Source organism: Natator depressus, chromosome 7 (assembly GCF_965152275.1).
Source record: "Natator depressus isolate rNatDep1 chromosome 7, rNatDep2.hap1, whole genome shotgun sequence".
Classification (NCBI taxonomy): Eukaryota; Metazoa; Chordata; order Testudines; family Cheloniidae; genus Natator; species Natator depressus.
The window spans coordinates 51,214,879-51,236,536 of record NC_134240.1 but is presented as its reverse complement, the minus strand read 5'-3'; the positions used below and the strand labels follow the sequence as shown (position 1 = coordinate 51,236,536).

The following is a 21,658-nucleotide window of genomic DNA, read 5'->3' as shown; positions in this document are numbered from 1 at the left end:
GGCAACTTTTTAACCATACACTAGCTCTGAAACCCTTACACATACAGAAGTGAAACAGACATCCTGTTTTTCCCTCCGGTGGAGTGAAGCTTGAGTAATAGTGTGGTAAATGCTCTGCAACCCTCAGCTCCAAGTACCGTTACTCAGACCTACATGCAAGCGGAACATTGGCGCTCACATCTGCCGCCACCTTATTACACAGTGCCATAGAAGAGTTGGGCCACATGCAGGAGGAAGGAACCAGTTTTTATTAGTACAGAGAAGCTCCCTGAAGAAAGCAGAACCATTTAGAAATGTAGCAATTGAATTAGTGTTATTTTTTAAGTACACCACCTCCTCCCTTCCCCAAGCCAACAGGTACTGGTTTGTGTTTGGCACACCTCAGCTAGCATGCAATAGAGAGGATACTTCCCTCCCCACCCCCAAGGGCTTTGCAACAAGCTCATTGTGGGCAGCTTTGTGCAAGGATTAGGAATAATAGTAAAGTACTGTGACTAAGAATGGTGTCCCTCTTCAGAGGGAACAGGATGCTATTCCCCACGAAAAATGGGCTTAGTCAGTTGTGCCTTAATTACCCAATCCTGCATTAGTTTGTTTCCTTAGAGAAAAATCTTTTGACAGCCAACCCCCCAAAAAGCCATGAACATAACTCAGCTACTTGTCTACCCACCAAAATTTTACCAATAGAGTTAAACAGATTAACTCTCACATACCCTCCACAGACACTTACTCTGGTATGAGAGAGTAAAACCCTTCCCAAGTGACATACACTAACATGAAAAAAGCCATTCTTATACCAGCATGAGTGCCCACACTGGAGTTACTCCCATATAACTATATCAGTTTAAATTCACACCTTATCTTTTACTAGTAAAACTTTCCCATGTGCACAAGCCCCAAGTCGGAGAGACCAGATATGGTACTTATCTGTTATTTCCTCCATGCCATTTCTCCCACAAGTTGTGGTCTAACAAGTCCCTTGTGTACAAAACATAACAATGTTGATCTACTTGATGCTGTATATGACCCTGATCTCCAGTTTAAGACGCAGAGTGCCCCCCATTCAATTTTGTTTATTGTTCTCTGCCTCCTGTCTAGGGCATAGACAGGAGGCAGGATGTTACAATTTCTTGCACATCCTCCTCAAACCATATTGAATTAAAATTTTCAGTATTTTAGGAGTTCATTGTATTAAAAATGAAAGTGTTTGTGTTATTGTGGGATTAACTGGAAATTCTCTGGGAGGAAAACAGAATTAATGCTATCCCTGGAAAGTACTGTGAGCTTCGGAAGCCGATGCTGAACAACACAGCAGACAACTGATCTTTGGTGACAATACACGTGAAGTGGAATCCTGAGGCAGACTGCAAACTCCCATGAAGGGCTCAGCCTTTGAAGCTTCGTCCTTAGGGTGGTACGGGACCTCTTGTCTGTTGCTCGCCTGTTACAGGAGAACAGTTCAGACACCGGCTGTATAAAGGAGTAACTGACTTACTCATAAGGGTTCTTGTACCGAGCACGAGGAACCACAGGAGAATTTCTAGGTGGGGTTTGAAGGACTGTTCACTGATTAGTAGGCATTTAGGTTTTTTTTTTTTTTTAATAGTATGTTTTCTCTGTAATGCTGTTACCTTCAGACAGGGGTGGGCAAACTTTTTGGCCTGAGGGCCACATTGGGGTTCCAAAACCGTATGGCGGGCCGGTATAATGTATTAAATTGCTCCCCGTAGGAACGTGCTATTTACGGGGTGCTACTTACAGCTGCCAGTCCTGGTGCTCTGAGTGGCATGGTAAGGGGGCGGGGAGGTTGGATAAGGGGCAGAGGGTCCCAGGGGCAGACAGGGAACAGGGTGCAGTTGGATGGGGCAGAGATTCTGAGGTGGGGGGGGTCAGGGGACAGTTGGATGAAGCAGAGGTTCTGTGGGGTGGTGGTCAGGGGACAGGGAGCAGTTGGATAGGCGTGGGAGTCCCGGGGGGCCTGTCGGGGGTGGGGGGTGTGGATAGGGGTTGGGGCAGTCAGGGGACAGGGGAGTTGGGTCCCAGGGGGCAGTTGGGGCAGGGGGTCCCAGGCAGGGGCAGTCAGGAGACAAGGAACAGGAGGGGATTGGATGGCTGGGCGATTCTGAGGGGGGGGCAGTCAGGGAGCGGGAAGCAGATTGGGGCAAGGGCCAGGTTGTTTGGGGAGGCACAGCCTTCCTTACCCATGTGTAGTGTATTAAATTGCTCCCCATAGGAATGTGCTACTTATGGTGTATTACTTACTGCTGCCAGTCCTGGTGCTCCCTCAGTAGCACATTCCTACAGGGAGCAATTTAATACACTACACCCAGGTTTTAGAGTAACAGCCGTGTTAGTCTGTATTCGTAAAAAGAAAAAAGAAAAGGAGTACTTGTGGCACCTTAGAGACTAACCAGTTTATTTGAGCATGAGCTTTCGTGAGCTGTAGCTCACGAAAGCTCATGCTCAAATAAACTGGTTAGTCTCTAAGGTGCCACAAGTACTCCTTTTCTTTTTTCCCGAAAGCTCATGCTCAAATAAACTGGTTAGTCTCTAAGGTGCCACAAGTACTCCTTTTCTTTTTTCTTTTTACACTACACCCAGTAGCTCTCGCAGCCGCGCAGCCCGGCAGGACCTCACAGCCCTGCCACCCAGAGTGCTGGTGGCAGGGCGAGCTGAGGCTGCGGAGGAGTGACCAGAGGCTAGCCTACCCAGCTGGGAGCTCAAGGTCCGGGCAGGATGGTCCCACGGGCTGGATGTGGCCCGCAGGCCATAGTTCTAAGGCCCACCTCTGCCTTAGAAATAAATGTCCTTGCATAGAAAGAGCCGTGGGGTAGTCTAACTGTGGTACTTAGAGTGGTTACTGTCTCTGAGGAGAAAAGTACAGCAGGCTCATTTAGGCAGCCAGGTGTTGCTGGGGAGGTCAGTCCAGGCAGGGAGCTGTGCAGGCTGGAAACACCCGGGTCAGGAGGCAGAGAGAGATGTCTCTTCCCAAGGAGGAACCTTCCTGAGGAGCCTGGAGCGGGTGCCCTTGCTGGGCCACAGAGGGAAATACAGGTGCAGTTGCCCTGAACTGTAGCACAAACAACCTGATATCAGGCACTGTGTTTGCAGAGCTTCTGAATCAGGGTCCAGTACACCAGTGAGCTAGCAGATCACTTTACAAAGGATGCTCACAAGCTCAAGGTTAAACTGATCATCTGATTGGGGTCAAGAAGGAATTTTCTACCACGTCCAATTGGCTGAGACTTGGAGGGGTGGAGGAGTGGCTGCCTTCCTCTGATGCATGGGGTGTGTATTGCTAGGCTGGGCATGTCTCCCTATATTATTTCTCTGCCATTGCAGGGCCCTTAGTCATTGGTGGCACCTCAGCCTCACCTGTTCTCTGTCTGTGGCACACAACAGTTTAGTTTTCTGGGGACTGAAATGCTTTAGTCTAACCCACGTTATTGGGCTCTGTACAGGGGTAACTGGGTGGAATATAATGGCCAGTAATATAAAGCAGGTCAGACAAGGTGATCAAAGGCCAGAAGGGACCATTAAAATCTTTAAAATAATGACAGTGCAATATAGCAGCCCATTCTGCATGGCCCTTCAAAACTAAAGAAGCCATAAGACACAAATACCAAACTCCCCATGGCTAACCAGGCAGTAACCTTACACAGAAAAAGACAGACATCTGGTCTTAAGGAATTTTATTGGTAACACAAAGGCTCACAATAAGCTACCCAGATTCAGGGCTGCTTCCCCTGCGATAGTTTGCTAAAAATTCACATGCAATTTTTACAGAATACATCAAGTGCTCCTCCTGAAGAATTTGGAAGAAGCACCTTCATGAGTAAAACTTCCATGGATAATAGCATTTTACTTGCAGAGCTGAAGAGAGAGAAAAGTTTCAGCAGGACTTTGGCTTGGTTGAGAGCATTCTACTGGACATGCTGAAGGAGCTTTTCAATATCATCTTGGATCTTGATCGTTTCGAAGTGCCTGCTGTAGCGCTTGAAAGGCACGCCATCACGCCCAATGAGGAATTTCTCGAAGTTCCAGGAGATGTCATTCCTGCACACTGGAGACCAGATGATGTACTGCGGGTTGGTCATCAGCGACATTGGATCATCATGTGGGAAAGGCAGTGCCTCTTTCAGGAAAGTGAAGAGTGGGTGAGCATTTGCCCCGTTCACATCACACTTCTCAAACATGGTGAAGTTGGGCTCATAACCATTGCCAGGGCGGACATGCTTTAACGAAAGTAGAATCTCCTCATTGGTAGCGTTCTCCTATTAGGCGAGAAAGGAAGTGTGATCTAGTGCAAGGATAAACATCAACAATTGGAATGTATTCAGACAGAACTTCCATCTCCATTACGGGAATCAAACAAGCATGCCTCTGGCACAGAACACGGGAGCCCCTAGCTTCCCACTCTGCCCACCTTCAAACTGTCAGTTCTCCTCCCAACAGCTGTATTAGGAGCCAACAGCAAGGAGGCCAGCTGCACAGGGCACGAGCTTTCAGGGGGGCTTCTGGCAATGGAGAGTTAGTCAAGATTTGCCCTGTTGTCAGAAACTGATCCTCATACTAGTCTCTCATGTGAATGCCATCTTCTAGAACTAGGCAGCCATTTTGCAGGAGTCCTGTTCTAACATCCGATGAAGAGAGCTGTAGCTCACGAAAGCTTATGCTCAAATAAATTGGTTAGTCTCTAAGGTGCCACAAGTACTCCTTTTCTTTTTGCTTATACAGACTAACACGGCTGCTACTCTGAAACCTGTTCTAACTAATCATCAAGTTAAAAGGCAACACGTCTTATCTAAAGATGGGCAGTCAGGCCAGGATGCTTTTAGTTAACATGACTTCCTGTGGTGCTAATATCAGCAAGGCCTGGGTCTGCCACACTGCAGCACAGTACATGAAACCATGTTCATGAATCAGGTACACCAGCAAAAAGAAAACCTTACTCCAGGGGTCAGCAACCTTTCAGAAGTGGTATGCCGAGTCTTCATTTATTCACTTTAATTTAAGGTTTTGCGTGCCAGTAATACATTTTAACGTTTTTCAGAAGGTCTCTCTCTATAAGTCTATATATTATATACCTAAACTATTGTCGTGTGTAAAGTAAACAAGGTTTTCAAAATGTTTAAGAAACTTCATTTAAAATTAAATTAAAATGCTGATCTTACGCCACCAGCCCCCTCAGCCCGCTGCCAGCCTGCGGTTTCATTCACCTAGCCTGGCAGCAGGCTGAGCAGGGCCTGTGGCCGGGACCCCGGCTGGCAAGGGGCTGGCAGCCAGAACCCCAGACCGGCAGCGGGCTGAGCAGGGCCGGCGGAGGACCCCAGACTGGCAGTGGGCTGAGGGGCTCAGCCCGCTGCCGGTATCGGGTTCAGTCCGCCGGCTCCTGCCAGCCAGGGTTCCGGCTGCCGGCCCCGCTCAGCCCGCTGCCGGTCTGGGATCCCGGCCCTGCTCACACAGAGTGGGTACCTACCTTCTCCCTTGTTCTAGTCCATTCTCTTCCTCTCTCTCTGCACTGAGCTGAGGGTGGGAGTGCACTGAGCACAGGGCTGGGGATGAAGGAGCCAGCTGGGGGTTGGGGTGTAGGGTCTGGCCAGGAGCTAGAATGAGGGAGGGGCTTGGGTGTGGAGTGCTTACCTGGGCAGCTCCCATTTGGTGCAAGGGGTGCAGGTGGGAATGTGGGGGGGTGCAGGAGCTCCCGTTTGGTGCTTGGGGTGGGGGTGGGAATGTCGGGGGTGCAGGAGTCAGGGCATGGGGGGGCTGAGTATGTGTGGGGGGTGCAAGAGTCAGGGCTGGGGTCATGGAGGGGTGCAGGGGTCAGGGAAGGATGCTTGAGTGTGTTGGGGGGGTTCAGGGGTCAGGGCAGAGGGCTGGGGGTGTGCGGCGGGGTCATGGGGGTGCTCCCAGCCCCCTATCCAGAGAGGCTCATGGCAGGGGGCTGGAGGGGATATGCCCTGATTCCGCCCGCCTTCCCCAAGGCCCCGTCCCCACCTCTTCTCCGCCTCCTCCCCGGAGCAGCGAGCGTGCGGCTCTGCTTCTCCCCCTCCCTCGCAAGGGCCATCAGCTGGTCGGCAGCAGGGAGGAAGAGGAGGAGGGGCAGGAACACAGCACGCTGAGGGAAGAGGCGGGGAACGGGGGAGCTTGCCTGCTCTACAGCAGCAGCCGGCAGGACCAAGCTTCTTCATCCTGCCCCAGAGGGGGGAGGAGGGGCGGAGAAGAGCAGGCCGGCGCAGGCAGGATTTTTAATGGCACACTGCTGCCTGCTGGGGTCCCAGCCTGGGTTTGGCAGCGGGCTGAGCGGGTCCAGCAGCTGGGACTCGGCAGGCAGCAGCGTGCCATTGAAAATCGACACATGTGCCATAGGTTGCCGACCCCTGCCTTGCTCTGACATGACACTGTCAGTCTGTTCCCCATTTGCAGCACAATGACAGAGGAAGTTACCTTTGGGTCTCCAGCTTGAAGATTTCTTTGGGGCTGGGGAGAAGGGAGTAAGAAGGAGGTAGTCCAGAGAGTAACCCTGGAAATACAACTGAAGAAGAGTTTACACTGCTGATCTGCAATTCAGTGGGATCAACCCACTTTTCATCATAGACCCAACAGCAGGAGCTGGAGCAAGAACATTTGAAAGCCACACAAGCCTTCAGTTCCTAGCACCTGTGTTCCTATACTTGGGCAACCTTGCAGAAGAAATTTAAGTGCTGCCTAGCTGATAGCAGAGCTCACACAGCCCCATGTTGCTCCATTCTGCAGCTGCTCCCAGGACCCTGCTGACTGTGCAGAGTGAGGTGGGATGGGATGGGAGGAGGGTGCTGATGTCAGGGTGTCCCCCTTCCCCCACCTCTGTACCCCATCTCCACAGAGCAGGGCAGAGGGGTCTGAATGGTGAATGTTTGAGTGCCTTGGTTAAAGAGACAGTGTACTGTTTCTGAAATTTCCCCAGCATGCGGGCGCACGCACACACACACACACACAGTCTCTGTCTCTTTCACACTCACCTCCCATTTCATAATTTTTATTTCTCTTACACTTAAATCGCCCTTGATATCTTATTTGCTAATTCACAATGTTGTTTATTTTGCAACAGTGCCTGGTAACTAGTGCCAATTAGGGAGAGTCTGCTGTGGCCCTGAACCTTAGTTACACTTGCAAGTGTTACCAAAAGAAGTAGTAACACTGAACAAAGAAAGACTGCAGGTCTGTTTGCTTTGTCAAAACACTTCCCCTTTAGACCCTTTATTACCCCGCCCCCAGCCCCAGGCTGTTTTACTCAGATACCAGCATTGCCGGGAAGCAAGAACATTCTGCGATAACGCCATGCCAGCTAGCACCCCAGCCAATCCACTTAGCTTCAGCCACGGCTTGCTGTGATAGTGCATGAACAGGGGAATGCAGGGCAAGCACAGGAAACACTAGCAGCAAGACACATAGAGAGAACAGGATCCCCAGCAGGCTTGTTGCTAGCCCCATCACGACGTTTACACTACTATTGTTACCGGTTAGCTAGACTAAGGCGAGCACGGGCATGCTTACGCCTGCTCCAATCATACTGCCTAGGTAGGCACAGCCGTGGCAGGTCTGGAGCTCTACACCACTGACACTGCGCGGCATCGCAGTCACTAGGCCAGCTAGGATGTAGTCTGGCCAACGGACAGGAGGAAGACGTGCTGGAGGCTGAGATGTAGGAACCAGCTCTGAAGAGTTATGGGGATTTATCCCTTTGGGGGGCACCTGCCCTGCGGGGCACTGCGCCGGCGTGGGGAGGCAGCAGGGCCAGTGGAGGGACGGCTCAGGCATTTAACCCCCTTCTCCTGAAACCGCCCTAGAGCTCACGCCCTATGCTAGCTGCACAGCTACCCCACGACCTCTGTGCAGCGGTCAGTGGCTGTAGCCGGGCCCGGGCTCGGAGGCCGAAGCGGCAGCAGCAGCCGGCCGGGAGCCCTGTGGCACAGGAAGCAGGTGCAGGTGCAGGGCCTCCCGAGTTGGGCTCTACAAGCAGCCGCCTCCCGCCCCCGCGCAGAGAGCGGCCCGGCCTGTTCCCGCCCGCCCGCGCCAGTACCTGGTGGCCGAACTGGTTACAGGGGAAGGCCAGCACGGCCAGCCCGGGCCCGTAGCGCCTCTGCAGCTCGCTGAGCTGGGCGAAGTCCCGGGCCGTGGTGCCTCAGAGCGACGCCACGTTGCTCACCAGCAGTACGCGGCCCAGGAGCGAGCCCAGCGCCAGCGGTTCCGCTGCGCCCAGCGGCCGCGCCTGCAACCCCGCCAGCCGCCATGAGGTCGCCCTAGGTGTGGGTGGGGAGCCGCGCCCGGGAAGGAGCCGCTGGGCCGCCCCGCCCCGCGACGGGGCCTGGCCAGGTCCGGCCCCCGAGAGGGGCACGCACAGCGCCCGGGTGCGAGAGTTCCGGGGTGGGGGCCCAGCAGGGCCCGCCCGCGGCTCAGCCCCGGCAGCAGGGGCCCGGCCGGTCAGGCGTCTCCGTTCCCCGGAGGGTGGAGCTACAGCCGGATCGCGGCTGGCCTTGCTGTGCCCTGGGGTCCCAGTATTTTCCCCAGGCAGTGAAATTCGGGGGAGGGAAGGAGTGAGACCGTGAGAGCAAAGGTGGGCTGTATGGCGCCATAGTAAAAACTGAAAAAAATTTCATTACCGTTTTATTAGCTTACACTCATGTTTTTAAATCACCACACAAAGTAAAGTTGACTACACAAGCCTACTATGAAAGAATATCAGGGTTGGAAGGGACCTCAGGAGGTCATCTAGTCCAACCCCCTGTTCAAAGCAGGACCAATCCCCAATTTTTACCCCAGATCCCTAAATGGCCCCCTCAAGGATTGAACTCACAATCCTGGGTTTAACAGACCAATGCTCAAACCACTGAACTATTGCTATCCCTACCCATCAACTCCTATATCTACATCATACTATATCTACATCCTTCTTGGTTTCCTGTTGTAATTTTGCACAGTTCTGTTAATGAATTTCTCAAATGCAGTACATTCATTTTTGGTGGCATCTCATGTGTCCGGTACCTCCAGTCCTTCATGATATGCTCATGATCATGCAGAAAGCGACTTCTTTCAGAACATAAAATTCTACACAATGAGGAAAAAGAATGCTCAACTGTAGCTGTTGTGACTGGGAGTAGCAAGAGATGAATTTCTACTTCTTTCATCCCAGGAAACATAGCACAAAAATTGGGTTGAACCACTAGTGATGATAAAGAAGAAGTTGAAGTCAAATCTTCATTCATTCATCATATGATATTCCACTCTGTGTTCAAATTCTCTATTCTGTCCTGAGCACATGGCAGCCCCATTGCAGGTAGTGCCTCACTCTACTCAACTGTCGGTGTTTTATAAGACAGGCATCTGTAAAAACTACGTAGAGGCTGATAGAATCCAGAAGTTGCTGTTGTAGAGATGTAAGAATCAAGTCTGTGTACTTTACTTTTTCAGATGGCTTAACAAACACTTCTTGTCCTCTTCATTTAAGGAGTCAATATAAATGCCCTAATTAGTCAACTTCTGAACTGAAGTCTTTGCTTCTTCCAGTACATTTTCCATGGATATCTTTCTGATTGATCCAAGGGTAGCTTCCATTGCTGGACAGAGATCTACTACTGTTGTAACAGATGCCTAGATGGCATTGTTTAATGACCCATATGGTTTCAACAGTAGACTTACAAGAGAGAATGGTGATTGTCTTCTCTAAACTTAGTAGCAAAAGTAATCTACCAGCCTCACTACTTAGATCTGTCCCATCTTGGTTGATACTTTCCAAAGCCAATAATAATGGTTGCAGTAAATTTAAGACAACAATCAAGGATCGCTCATGAGAAAGCCAGCGGGTTTTCCCAGGTTGAACTAATTTGAACTTCATTCCCAGTGTATATTCTATATTTTGAAATGTTCAGTCCTTTTGGATTCTTGCTGAAAAAAGAGTAAAATGAAGACATAAAATTTATAGCTTTTTAAATGCCTTTTGAAGATTCTGCAGCTCATACTAGTGCTAGTTGGAGTAGATGGCCTCTGCAGTGTGTATAAGAGAGTTTAGAGTTACACTGAGCAAAGCTTGTACTCCAGAGAAGTTTGCAGAGAAGTTTTCCAGAGAAGTTTGCAGCTCTATTAAATGCACAAGCAGCCATCTCTTTGGGGTTCAATTTACAAGGATTTAACTCTTCTAAGATGTGGGTTGTCAGAGATGCGGCCAATGTGTCTTCTATAACCTGAACATCTAGAAATTAATCTACTGGCCTACCACTGACATCAAAAAAACATATGCAGTGACCTGGTCACACACCCCTCCTGGGTCTCAGGTTACATGCAGACCACTGGGCAGCCTCACCTGCCCCGAGGGCCTCAGCAAAAATCACACACCCAATTCCCACCACTGTAATATTGGTGCTGTACACAGGGAAACGGAGGTACACACAGTATTAGTATAGGACAGTAAGACTCACATGCAACATAACAAGATGAATAAAACCCCAGTTCGTCACAGCAGTCTTCAATAGGTGAGTATAATGATACCATGGATTTATATAGTAAAAGTGGAGGAGCTTGGTTTGCCGGACCAATCAGCAAAGCCAATGCTGACAAACTATGTGAAAAGGATGTACTTCTTCACACAACACACAGTCAACGAGTGGAATTTTTTGCCAGGGGATATTGTGAAAGCCAAAACTATAACAGGGTTCAAAAAAGAACTAGATAAGTTCATGGAGGATAGGTCCATCAATGGCTATTAGCCAGGATGGGCAGGGATGCAACACCATGCTCTAAGAGCCTCTGCTTGCCAGAAGCTGTGAGTGGACTACGGGATGGATCACTCGATAATTGCCCTGTTCTGTTAATTACCTTTGAAGCACCTGGCATTGGCCACTATCGGAAGACAGTGTACTGGGCTAGATGGACCATTGGTCTGACCCAATATAGCCATTCTTCTGTTCTGATGTAAAAATTGATTATAATGTAATAAAAATGTTTAGTCCAGAAACTCCTCAAGATAATGACCTCTTGAGATAGCAACAATGTGAGATAATGACCTTGGCATATAATGTATTTTAAAAATCTTGGCCTAAAGATGAAGACCTAGAGTTCAGAGCTGCTTTCACATGAGTTTACCTCCCACCCTCGGGGGGCACAGAGGTGAAGGCACCTTGGTCATTCCTCCAGCTGCTCGCCACTTTCTCTGGCCGCTCACTCTGGCTGCTGTTTGTTGTGCCACCATTCACTCCATCACTCCATTGCCGATGGCCCTGTGCTGTAACCTTCTGCTGCCACCTGCCATTGTGACCTCTGCGAGTCAGTCTCTTGAGGTTACACCCAGCTCTCAATGATTTCAGCTCTCAGTGGGGGAACCTCACAGTGAGTGCAGACTGGGCTGTCTCTTCCACAGAAGTGCTGTCCTGCAGCAGGTCTAAGCACTTAGACGTGATTATTAGTGATTTCAGTTCTAGTAGTCACTTAACAAAACAAAAGACTCTCTATGGGGCCTAATAAGCTCTATCTTTAAATAGGGGAGCGGGCAAGTCAAATAGTGCCTGTGACTCTTAGGCACAGCCCACACCACCAAGCAAAACCCCTGCTCCCCCCCCCCCCAGGATCTGTCATCCAAACCCCTTGCTTAGTGAGTGCAGTTCAGTTGAGGGTGACCAGTGCTTAATTTGTAATGAAAGAAGTGCCAGGGCTCAAGAAAGTTTTTTACTTTCATAACTGATATGGCAAGCCCAGGGGTCCCGGGGCTATGAACTGCCAAGCCTAGGGGTGCTGGTGCTCAGCCCTGGCAAAAATTAAGCACTGAGGGTGACCCACTCAATTAGGACAGGCTAAGTATAGTTCTGCTGCCCTTTACTCATACAATAAGGGTAACAACATTCCATGACCCCCACATTCAATACTAATGTGATTTGTAACCCAACAGCAGCCAAAACCGATCACTTGGGCAACACAGCTCTGTCTGCTGGATACCTAGGTGCAGTAGGTGAGTTCATGTACATACAGTCTGGTCCTGAAACCTTCACCCTCCCTGGCTCATCACTAGCTGTCAGGAGAGAGCCTCATGCAGACCTTGCTTACAAATCATAATTTGAAATTATAAGGTTGGCCAACATGGCCGAAACGAATCTGCCAACATTGTCAGAAAAAACAACAGCTGTGTGAAGACACTAGTCTTTGTTCATACTTTTCAAACCTATTATACTTTTCCAGGTACAAATATTTTATCATATACTGTATATGCCTTTAAAGTGTGTATTAATGTTTCAATTTCAATCCAAATTTCCAACCAATGACTAAATTGGCAACACTGCATGTAACTAGTTGACCACTGGTGTAGAACTGATCAATGAAATTGTTTTTAATTGTTCACTTTATTAATATAACTTCATAAGTAAAGTTTTATGAATGAAACTACATTCATTCATAAAGCCAGGTACCCCAATAACTGGTTAATTGAGTTTCACTTTCCGTCCAATTGCTGCTTAAATCACTGAAACTTGCACTGCCTGCACTGCTTGTAACTTCTTCTCACTGTTTGTCATTCCTTACGCTCGTCCATGTTGTAACCCAAACTCCATTTTAACTTCTCCCAAACTCCATTTTAAAATGCTCACTTCATTTTTGCAAAACCCTGCTGTAATCTTATTAGTTTAGTTTAGATGTGTGAATGAGGTATGCATGGATGATGGAATCAACCTCCAGCCCCAGCCTGTCCTGATGAAATAAAGTGTAAACACCAACGGCTGAAGATGCAGACAACAGCCCTGACAAAGCAAGAAGAGTCCATCCTAAAAAGAAAAGAACAAAAGTACAACTGAAGAAACATCAAAGCCAGGTCCTAGGCTGAAAGTCATGTTTGCAATTGACAGGTGATCAATCACACCGAACCCGGAGGCAGTGTGACACAGCAAGACCTGTAGGCTCTGGATTCAGACTAAAGCCTACAAAAACGATGGGTGAGATGGAAGACTTTGGAGGGTAACATTCTGCTGCCAACATGGAAGGGCATTGGTGCATGCCCAACAGAGACCCAGTTCTTCCTTGTGCCTGGCTTTCCTGGCCAGTTAGCTGCCACAAGCTACGAACCCAAGCCATGAACTCAAGCTACATTCAGGACTGGTAACTATGTAGCAGCTGCAGAACATTTGATGTGTGTATGTGTGTGTGTGTTTACATAGGTATTAGATATCAGTTATTGGTCTTAAATCAAATTGTGTTATTATAATAAACGTGACATCTTCTCTTGTCCCCTGAAACAATCCTGTGTAGTTTTGTCTGTGTAACACTGGGCGGGGAGGGGGTGTTGAGAAAATTCAGGGGAGTGTGCACTCCCCCTGTGGGGGGGTGTAGGGAAATCCCTGCCTGGGGTTTAACCTGGCTGGGGCTGGGGGGCAGCACCGGTGCGTCCTGCCAACCAGCAAGGGGCGGGGCTGGTTTCAGCTCCCTGGAGCACCTCTCTCAGCCCCGCTCCTTATTCCATATGGTCCTGGCCTGCCCCCTTGGATTCCCTTCTGCTCTCAGCCCCACCAGACCGCCATTGCTAGCTCCGTGTGGAAGTGTTTCCTCACCAACACGAGTCAGGCTTGTTGCCCATCTCTGACCCCACTCCTTGTGCTATGCCTCTTGGTTGGCCAGAACCGCAGGTAGCGGTCAGGGGAGAATGTACCCTTGATTTGCACAGTGTCATGAGAATAGCTGCCTATTATTTTCCATCTCATTCCTTATACATTTTGTTTCCTTTGCCGACCACCACTGCACATTGAGCAGCGCTTTTCTTTGTGTCATCACAATGACACCAGGCCTCTGCCCTGCATGGTTGCAATTAGTCTAGAACCCAGTGCTGTGTATGAGTAGTTCAAACGATTCCTTTCAGTGGTCATTACTTTTTATTTGTGTTTCTCTGCTGTTGGGGAGAAGGGTCACTTGCTGAGCTGAACTAGAATAAATGGTGGATTGTTGTGTCACTGTGTGTATCAGGGTACAATCAGCACTGATGAACTGCTGTGTCCCCTCCAACCTTTCACACTGCTCCCCTGTGAGAGCCACCACTGCAGGTCTGCTCACACACAGCCTCTAGCCTGTAAGTCACTCCCAAATATACTGTATTAGTGTTATAACCAGCCACTCTTGCATTACACTGCAAGAGTAACACCAGCAAACTCCCAGTCCCAGACTTTCCCCCAGAAATGTGCGTCTTGTACTGCTGAGCACCCTCCTGGACAATAGAAGCTCATATAAAGTCCATCATTTATTAATAGAAAATGATATGCACAAACCCTGTTATCCCAAATGGAGTTTCCCAAACACTTCAATTCAAAGACACCAGTTTAGATAAAAAAAATAAAACTAATTAAATAACTACGGAAAGATTTTAAGTGATTACAAGCAATGAGGCATAAAAGTCAGAACCGGCTACAAGGAAATAAAAGGTAAAATGCAACTAACACCTAACTTAACAAGCTAAGTGAACTCAAAGAAAAGTCTCTCTCACCAGGTGTTCCTGCAGTCTACACTACAAAGGCAGTTTTTGTCAACAAAACAGTGGATGGGTACACACGCTGATGTGACTTTTGGCAGCAAAAATGCCCTGTTTTGGCGACAAAATAAAACCACCCCAACAATAGACATAAAGCTTTTTGTGCAAAATTTTTGTCAACGAAGTGCCAGTTTAGACACCACACTTAATTTTATCACTTTAATTGGCCTCCAAGAAGTGTCCCACCATGATCAGCAGTTTGAACTCCACTGCCTTGCAGCCAGGTAAACATCCATCTGACCCTCCCCCTTAGAAGCCCTAGGAATTTTTGAAATTCCATTTCCTGCTGGCTTGGCATGGAGAGGTCTCATCGCATCTTCCCAGGTGACCATGGCAGGTTATTGCAGCAAACGCTCTCCCGCTTGGACCATTGCAGAGCAGCTGGATCTGCTCAGTATATGGGAGAGGAGGTTGTGCAGTCCCAGCTGTGCTTGAGCTGTAGGAATTTTGATACCTATGGGCAGATTTCTCGAGGCTTGTGCAAAAAGGGCTATGATTGGGACACGCTGCAGTGCAGAGTGAAGATAAAGGATCTGAGGCAGGCGTACCATAAGGCGAGGGAGACAAACCAATGCTCCAGTGCGGCACCCAAGACCTGCCAGTTCTATAAGGAGCTACACGCGACCCCACCTCCACTGCCAAGAGCCCCATGGATACTTCAGAGGGCCCGGAGGTGGTGGAAAGAGGACCTAACCCAGAGAACGAAGTCATTGATGAAGAGGTGGAGTTAGATGATGATGTGGAGCTCCTGGCAGGGGTGCCCAGTGGGGTAGGCAGCCAGGAACTGTTCAGCACTCTGGAGGTGTCTAGCCAGTCTCAGCAGTTGTTCTCTGGCGATCAAGAAGCAGGAGAGGAGATGCTTAGTAAATGGCTGTGGTTTGTGTAGAGCAAAGGTGGGTTCAGGGTATAGAAATGTAGAGGTTGGCTATGTTTCTGTGTGCTGGACATTTCCCTGTGTAGCTAATCAGTACGTCAGAACAGGGTGTTGATGCACGCCAGGATCTCACAGGAATCCTCAAGAGAGATCTCCAGGAAAGTTTCTGGGAGGTACTCAATAATCCTCTGCTGAAGGTTCCTTGGCAGAGCTGCTTTGTTCCTTCCCCCATTGTAGGAAACTTTCCCGCACCATTCGGCAATCATTTGTGCAGGGACCAAAGCGGCATATAGGCGAGCAGTATAGGGACCAGGGTGGAAGCCACAAGTATGTAATAGATGTACCCTCATTTCCCTGCTTACCCTTAGCAGTGAGATGTCTGCTACAATGACCCCTGCCAATAGGCGCTGACTTCCTTTCTACCCGGTGGGTGCTCAACCCTCCACCCCACTCTTGGCCCGTCTCTTCCCGCTCCTCCACCGCCCTCGCCCCACCCCCATTCCACCCCTTCCCTCAAGTCCCCGCCCCTCCTCCACTGAGTGTGCCATTTCCCCGCTCCTCCCCCTCCCTCCAGGAAAGTCCTAAGTGCTGCCAAACAGCTGTTAGGCGGTGGGCGGGAAGCGCTGGGAGGGAGGGGGAGGAGTGGGGATGTGGCACGCTCGGGGGCAGGGAGTGTTGGTGCCAAGCACCTGCTAATTTTTCCCCTTGGATGCTCCAGCCCCAGAGCACCCATGGAGTTGGTGCCATGCCCCTGCCTGTAGAAAATTTTTCCTAGTCAGCTGTACCACAACCCTTGCAGAGTGCTCTTTTCCCCATGTGGAGCACTCTCCCTTCCCGCCACCCCCACCCAACATTAACCATGCTTTAGGTGTTCGCAGAGATGTGTGCTTACAAGGGTTAACGAGAAAGTGATTGTTATCAAAAGGTGTATTTTATTGAAATGTTTCAATGCTGTGCGTGAATTTAACAATCATGCTTCTGTCCATTGTTCCTTCTGCTTTGGCAGATGTGGCCTTCAGGAACACCCCACACACACTGGCCGAGCGTCTCCGCCAGATAAGAAAGCGCCCAAGATGGAGCAAAGAAGACATGTTCAGGGAGGTACTGCACTTCTCCAATGCAGAGAAAAGGGAATGCAAGGAGTGCAGGGAAGCTGAAAGGCAGGACAGAAAAGAAAATCAGGAGTTTGTTAAGGATGCTGCTGAGTGGATGATTAAAGTCATAGAGGAGCAAAGGCGGGTGCTGAAGTCCTTAATAATGCTGCAGACTGAGCAGATGCATGCCTCCCCTCCCTTGCAGCAACTCTTTTTCATGTGCTCCCAAACTCCACTCGCACAGTCCTTTCCACTTTCCGGGACTTTTCAGTTTCCCCTTCACTCCACCCCCTCAGACAACATTCAGAATGATAACTGGACTTACAGACAGCTCTGAAAGTCTGCCCTTCCCTGGTATCTGCTTTCCCACCAAGCATCTTTGTGTGTGTGAGTGTTGTTTCTTGTGCAATAAAAGCAAAGTTTTTGAATGGTAAATTGTCTTTATTTGTATCCTATAAATTGAGATAGCAGGCACTACCAATACATACATAGGCAGTTTAATCATTTGTTTACTGGAATGTAAGGCCCCAGATGTTACCATTACTTCCTAGGAAAACTACATGCAATGTAACATTGCAGCACCAATCACAGAGATATACATTACTAGTTCTCATTTTCAAAGTGTTGCCTCAAAGCCTCCCTGATTCAAATTGCCCCCATCTGGGCTCCTCTAATAGCCCTGGTGTCTGGCTGCTCAAAATCAGCAGCCAAGTGGTCTGCCTCAACACTCCACCCCTGAGCAAACCTTTCACCCTTAGCTTCACAAAGATTATGCAATGTACAGCACGTGGCTATGATCATGGGAATATTATCCTCATTAAGGTCTAACCTGCCATAAAGGCATCGCCAGCGCGCCTTTAATCTGCCAGAGGCACATTACACTGTCATCCAGCACCTATTAAGCCTGTTGTTGAACCACTCCTTACTGCTGTCCAGGTTTCCCGTGTAAGGTTTCATGAGCCATGGCTGTAAGGGGTATGCCAGATCTACAAGGATCACTATGGGCCTTTCAACATCCCCCACTGTAATCTTCTGATCTGGAAAGAAAGTCTCCACTTGTAGCTCTCTATACAGGCCATCCTGAAGATGCGTCCATCATGCACCTTTCTGGATCATCCCACGTTGATGTCAGTGAAACGCCCTTGGTGATCCCCAAGTGCCTGCAACACCATGGAGAAGTACTCCTTCCTATTGATGTACTCCTTCGAAAGGTGATCTGGTGCCAAAATAGGAATATGTGTGCTATCTATTGCCCCTCTGCAGTTAGGGAAACCCATTTCTGCAAAACTGTCCACTATTTCACGCACATTTCCCAGAATCATTGTCCTTCATAGTAGGATGCGATTAATTGCTCTGCACACTTGCATTAACGCAGCCCCAGCGGTTGACTTCCCGACTCCAAACTGATTTGTGACCGACTGGTAGCAGTCTGGAGTCGCCGTCTTCTACACAGCAATTGCCACACACTTCTCTACCAATAGGGAAGCTCTCATTCTGGTGTCCTTGTGCCGCAGTGCTGTGGTGAGCTCCGCATACAGTTCCAGGAAAGTGGATTTCCGCATCCAAAAGTTCTATAGCTACTACTTGTCATCTCACACCTGCATGACGATATGATCCCACCATTCAGTGCTTGTTTCCCGAGCCCAGAAGCAATGATCTACTCTCTGCAGCTGTTCTGTGAATGTCAGAAGCAATCTAAAGTTGTTCCTGTCCATATCACACAGCACGTCAGGCAACTGGGAGTCTTCTTCAGTTAGGAACTTCGTGATTAACTGCACTGCTATCCATGATTCTTCATGACAGTTTTCAGACCATAGGAGAGCAGTATGGGACCCATCCCTTCTCACAAAGATGCCAGGGTGCACAGCAAAGAAGGGCCATTGAAAAATGCCGTGAAAGAAATCTGGAACCCGTGGAATGCTGGGACAGAAATCAATGCACCACAGGACACTGAGCCCGGTCCCAAGATGCATTGTGATCCGCTCCACCTTCCCACAAGACCTAGCGACAGAGGGTGTTGAGATGGACTGTGGGATAGGTACCCACTGCACACTGCTCACACTGTTGATGCTAGGGCCCCAAGTGTGGACGCACTCTGCTGACAGAGAGAGTGAGTGTGAACATGCAATACTGATTTTTATTTTAGCGCATTTTGAGTGTCGACATCACTTTTGTCAACAAAACTGCAGTGTAGACAAGGGCTGAACCTCTTTCAGTCAGGATTTCTTCCCTAATCCAATGCTGCTTCCTTTGTTCTTTAGTTGTTGATAGTGCCATAGGTAGAAAGAAAGGGAGAGATGATTTGTGGAGAGAGGGGAAGGTATCTGCTCTCTCCTCTTATAGCCCTTTCTCTTGTGCAAGAATCATCTCCAGCTGATGTTCAGGAGACAGAAAGTCTTTGTGGGCAGGAACCTCAAGCTGTGTCGTTATTAAGACGCAGATTTTTTGCCCACACCCTCTCTCCTGCATAAGAGTGGCCACGTAATCAGGGGATGGTCCATTTGAGCTCGTTGACACCTGGCTGAGCCATTGGCCAGCCTTCTGTCTCTGGGGAACTGCTTTATGACTGCCCTCCAGAACATGTTGGAACATGTCTTAATAATATCACACAGTAGAATCTTATATCTTTACATTAACAATGTTGCCACACATATTTTACAAGGACAGTAATGATCAGTGAATCATGAGTTTTCAAAGGATTCCTGACAAGGCATACATTGTACAAAAATTATCATAGTCCTCACAGGCGCCAACTTTTCAAACTGCCAGGGGGTGCTCGACCCCCCGGCTCTGCCCCAGGCCTCACCCCCACTCCTCCACTTCCCCAAGGCCCCCACCCCTCACCCTGCCTCTTCCCGCTCCTATCCCACTCCTGCCCTGCCTCTTCTCGCCCAGTTCTGCCCCCTCCCCCAAGTACACTGCATCCCCGCTCTTCGCCCTCCCTCCCAGCCTCCCTGCATACCGCAAAACAGCTGTTTTGGGAGGCGCATGGAGGGAGGGGGGGATGTGCTGATCTATGTGGTCACTGGTGGGTGGGAGGCTATGACAGGGGATGGGGGGAGCTGTTAGTGGGGCTGCTGATGGGTGCACCATTTTTCCCCCATAGGTGCTCCATTCCCAGAGGGGGTGAGGGCTCCACCTGGGGGAGCAGGCTTTGGGGTGGGGCCAGAAATGAGGAGTTCAGGGTGTGGGAGGGGGCTCCGGGCTGGGGTAGGGGACTGGGGTGTGTGGAGGGGGGTGAGGGCTCCAGCTGGGGATGAGGGGTTGGGGTGCAGGAGGTTGGCCTGGGCTGGTACCGAGGGGTTCGGAGGGCGGAAGGGGGATCAGGGCTGGGGCAGGGGGTTGTGGCACGGGAAGAGGTTGGGGCACAGGCTCTGGGCAGCGCTTAACTCAAGCAGCTCCTGGAAGCTGCGGCATGTCCCCCATCTGGCTCCTATGCAGATGTGCGGTCATGCGGCTCTGCATGCTGCCCTATACACAGGCGCTGCCCCCGCAGCTCCTGGAAGCAGCAACATGTCGCCCTTCTGGCTACTAGACGGAGGCGTGGCACCAGCCAGGCGGCTCTGCGCATTGCCCCTTTTGCAGGTGCAGCCCCTGCAGCTCCCTTTGGCCACAGTTCCCAGCCAATGGGAGCTGTGGGGGTGGCACTTGGGGCAGGGAAGGGTGCAGAGTCCCCTGGTTGCCCCTATGCATAGAAGCCACAGGGGGGGCATGCCGCTACTTCTGGGAGCTGCCCCGAGGCACGGCACGTGTGGAGCAGAGAAAGCCCCTGACCCTGCTCCCCGGATGGAGTGCCGAAGTGGGGCAAGCCCCAGAGTCTGTTCCCAAGCAGGAGCTCAAGGGCCAGGATTAAAACATCTGACAGCCTGGACATGGCCCACAGGCCGTAGTTTGCCCACCCTGTCCTAGGAGGACAGTTCTGCCAGCAGCTTGGCTGCACTAGAACCAGGGCTCCATCCCAGCCCCACCTTTTGTATCCACCATACCCACAGCTCTTCTTGCATGTACGTACAAACATTCTTGTGAAATCCGTACTCTATGGGACATTCCCAACTAATAGACGGTATAATACTTTGCGTCTACAGGAAGAGGCTAGTACTTAGCATTTATGTTATGAGATTGCATCTCAGGATTTTACGGCGATTCTTCCTCAGGTACATTCTAGAACTTTGTGCACTATTGATTTACCTGGGTCATCTAAGTTAGATCTTCAGGTCTCTTCTTCTCGGCCCTCTAGTTTTACCATTCCCCCTCCCACTATTTGTTATGCGAGTGTTTAGATAGAATTCCAAGAAGATCGCTCCCTCCCCTTATGTTTACAATCTTTCATGCAGATTGCTTGTCAGAATAATGTGATATTTGGAGCTGAAGCAAATTTTTACAGTCAGGCTGTTGGGGCCATTTATCATATTTAACTACATTCTCTGATTTCTTTCCTTCTGCCTAGGGAGAACTTTTGCCAGAATACATATTTTATCCTGGAATTTATCTGGGTATAAAAATAAGATGCATGATATGGAATTTTAAAATGTTTGGAAACTTTTGATTTTTGTTTTTGTTTTGTTTTTACAAGAAAAATGTTTTGCTGGGTCAGAAATCATTCTGTTTCCTGGTTTAGAAGCCTTTCTTCAAGGTGGAAGTTGATTGTCTAAAATGGGCTGTATATCAGGAGGACTTGCCACCCTTATGCCTGGAAGCCCAGATTTTATCTTTGGAATGAACATGTCAGGGCATTCAGGCTATATTTATTTTTTCCTGATCTCCAAATGTTAATATGAAGTATTTATTCCCGCCCCTCCCACACACACACACGCCCCCCCGATATCCTCCCGGTTTTATTCTGAGTTATTGTGGGAATGCCTGGACAAGCAAACCGATATGGAAGGTCTTCAATTCCCACTGGCCTGTCTAAATATTTTGGGAGATCTTAATGCTCGAATAGGCCATTTATAAATATGCTGTGGTTAAGGGTAGTAGAATGTATGCTGCTTTCATAGATCTAAAAATGGCCTTGAGTCTATTAACTGAGACAAACTTTGGGAAATGAAGGATGGGTCTCAAGACTTTTGCCTGTTGTGAAGGCTGTACACCAGGGCAATATGACTAGCTAGGGTAAGAACTAAAGTCAATGGAGAATGTACTAACATTTTCCCTATTTCT

General features: G+C 49.3%; 1 protein-coding gene across 1 annotated transcript; it reads right to left on the bottom strand.

The window, feature by feature from the left end:
- Positions 1 to 3,679: 3,679 nt before the first annotated feature.
- On the bottom strand, positions 3,680 to 12,553 carry GPX1 (glutathione peroxidase 1). The gene is made up of 3 exons (XM_074959624.1): positions 12,544 to 12,553; positions 8,063 to 8,526; positions 3,680 to 4,274 (listed from the first exon to the last, which is right to left on the bottom strand). The coding sequence occupies exons 1-3, from the start codon at positions 12,551 to 12,553 to the stop codon at positions 3,924 to 3,926; spliced, it is 825 nt and encodes a 274-aa protein (XP_074815725.1). The 3' UTR covers positions 3,680 to 3,923.
- Between the last annotated feature and the right edge of the window lie 9,105 nt (positions 12,554 to 21,658).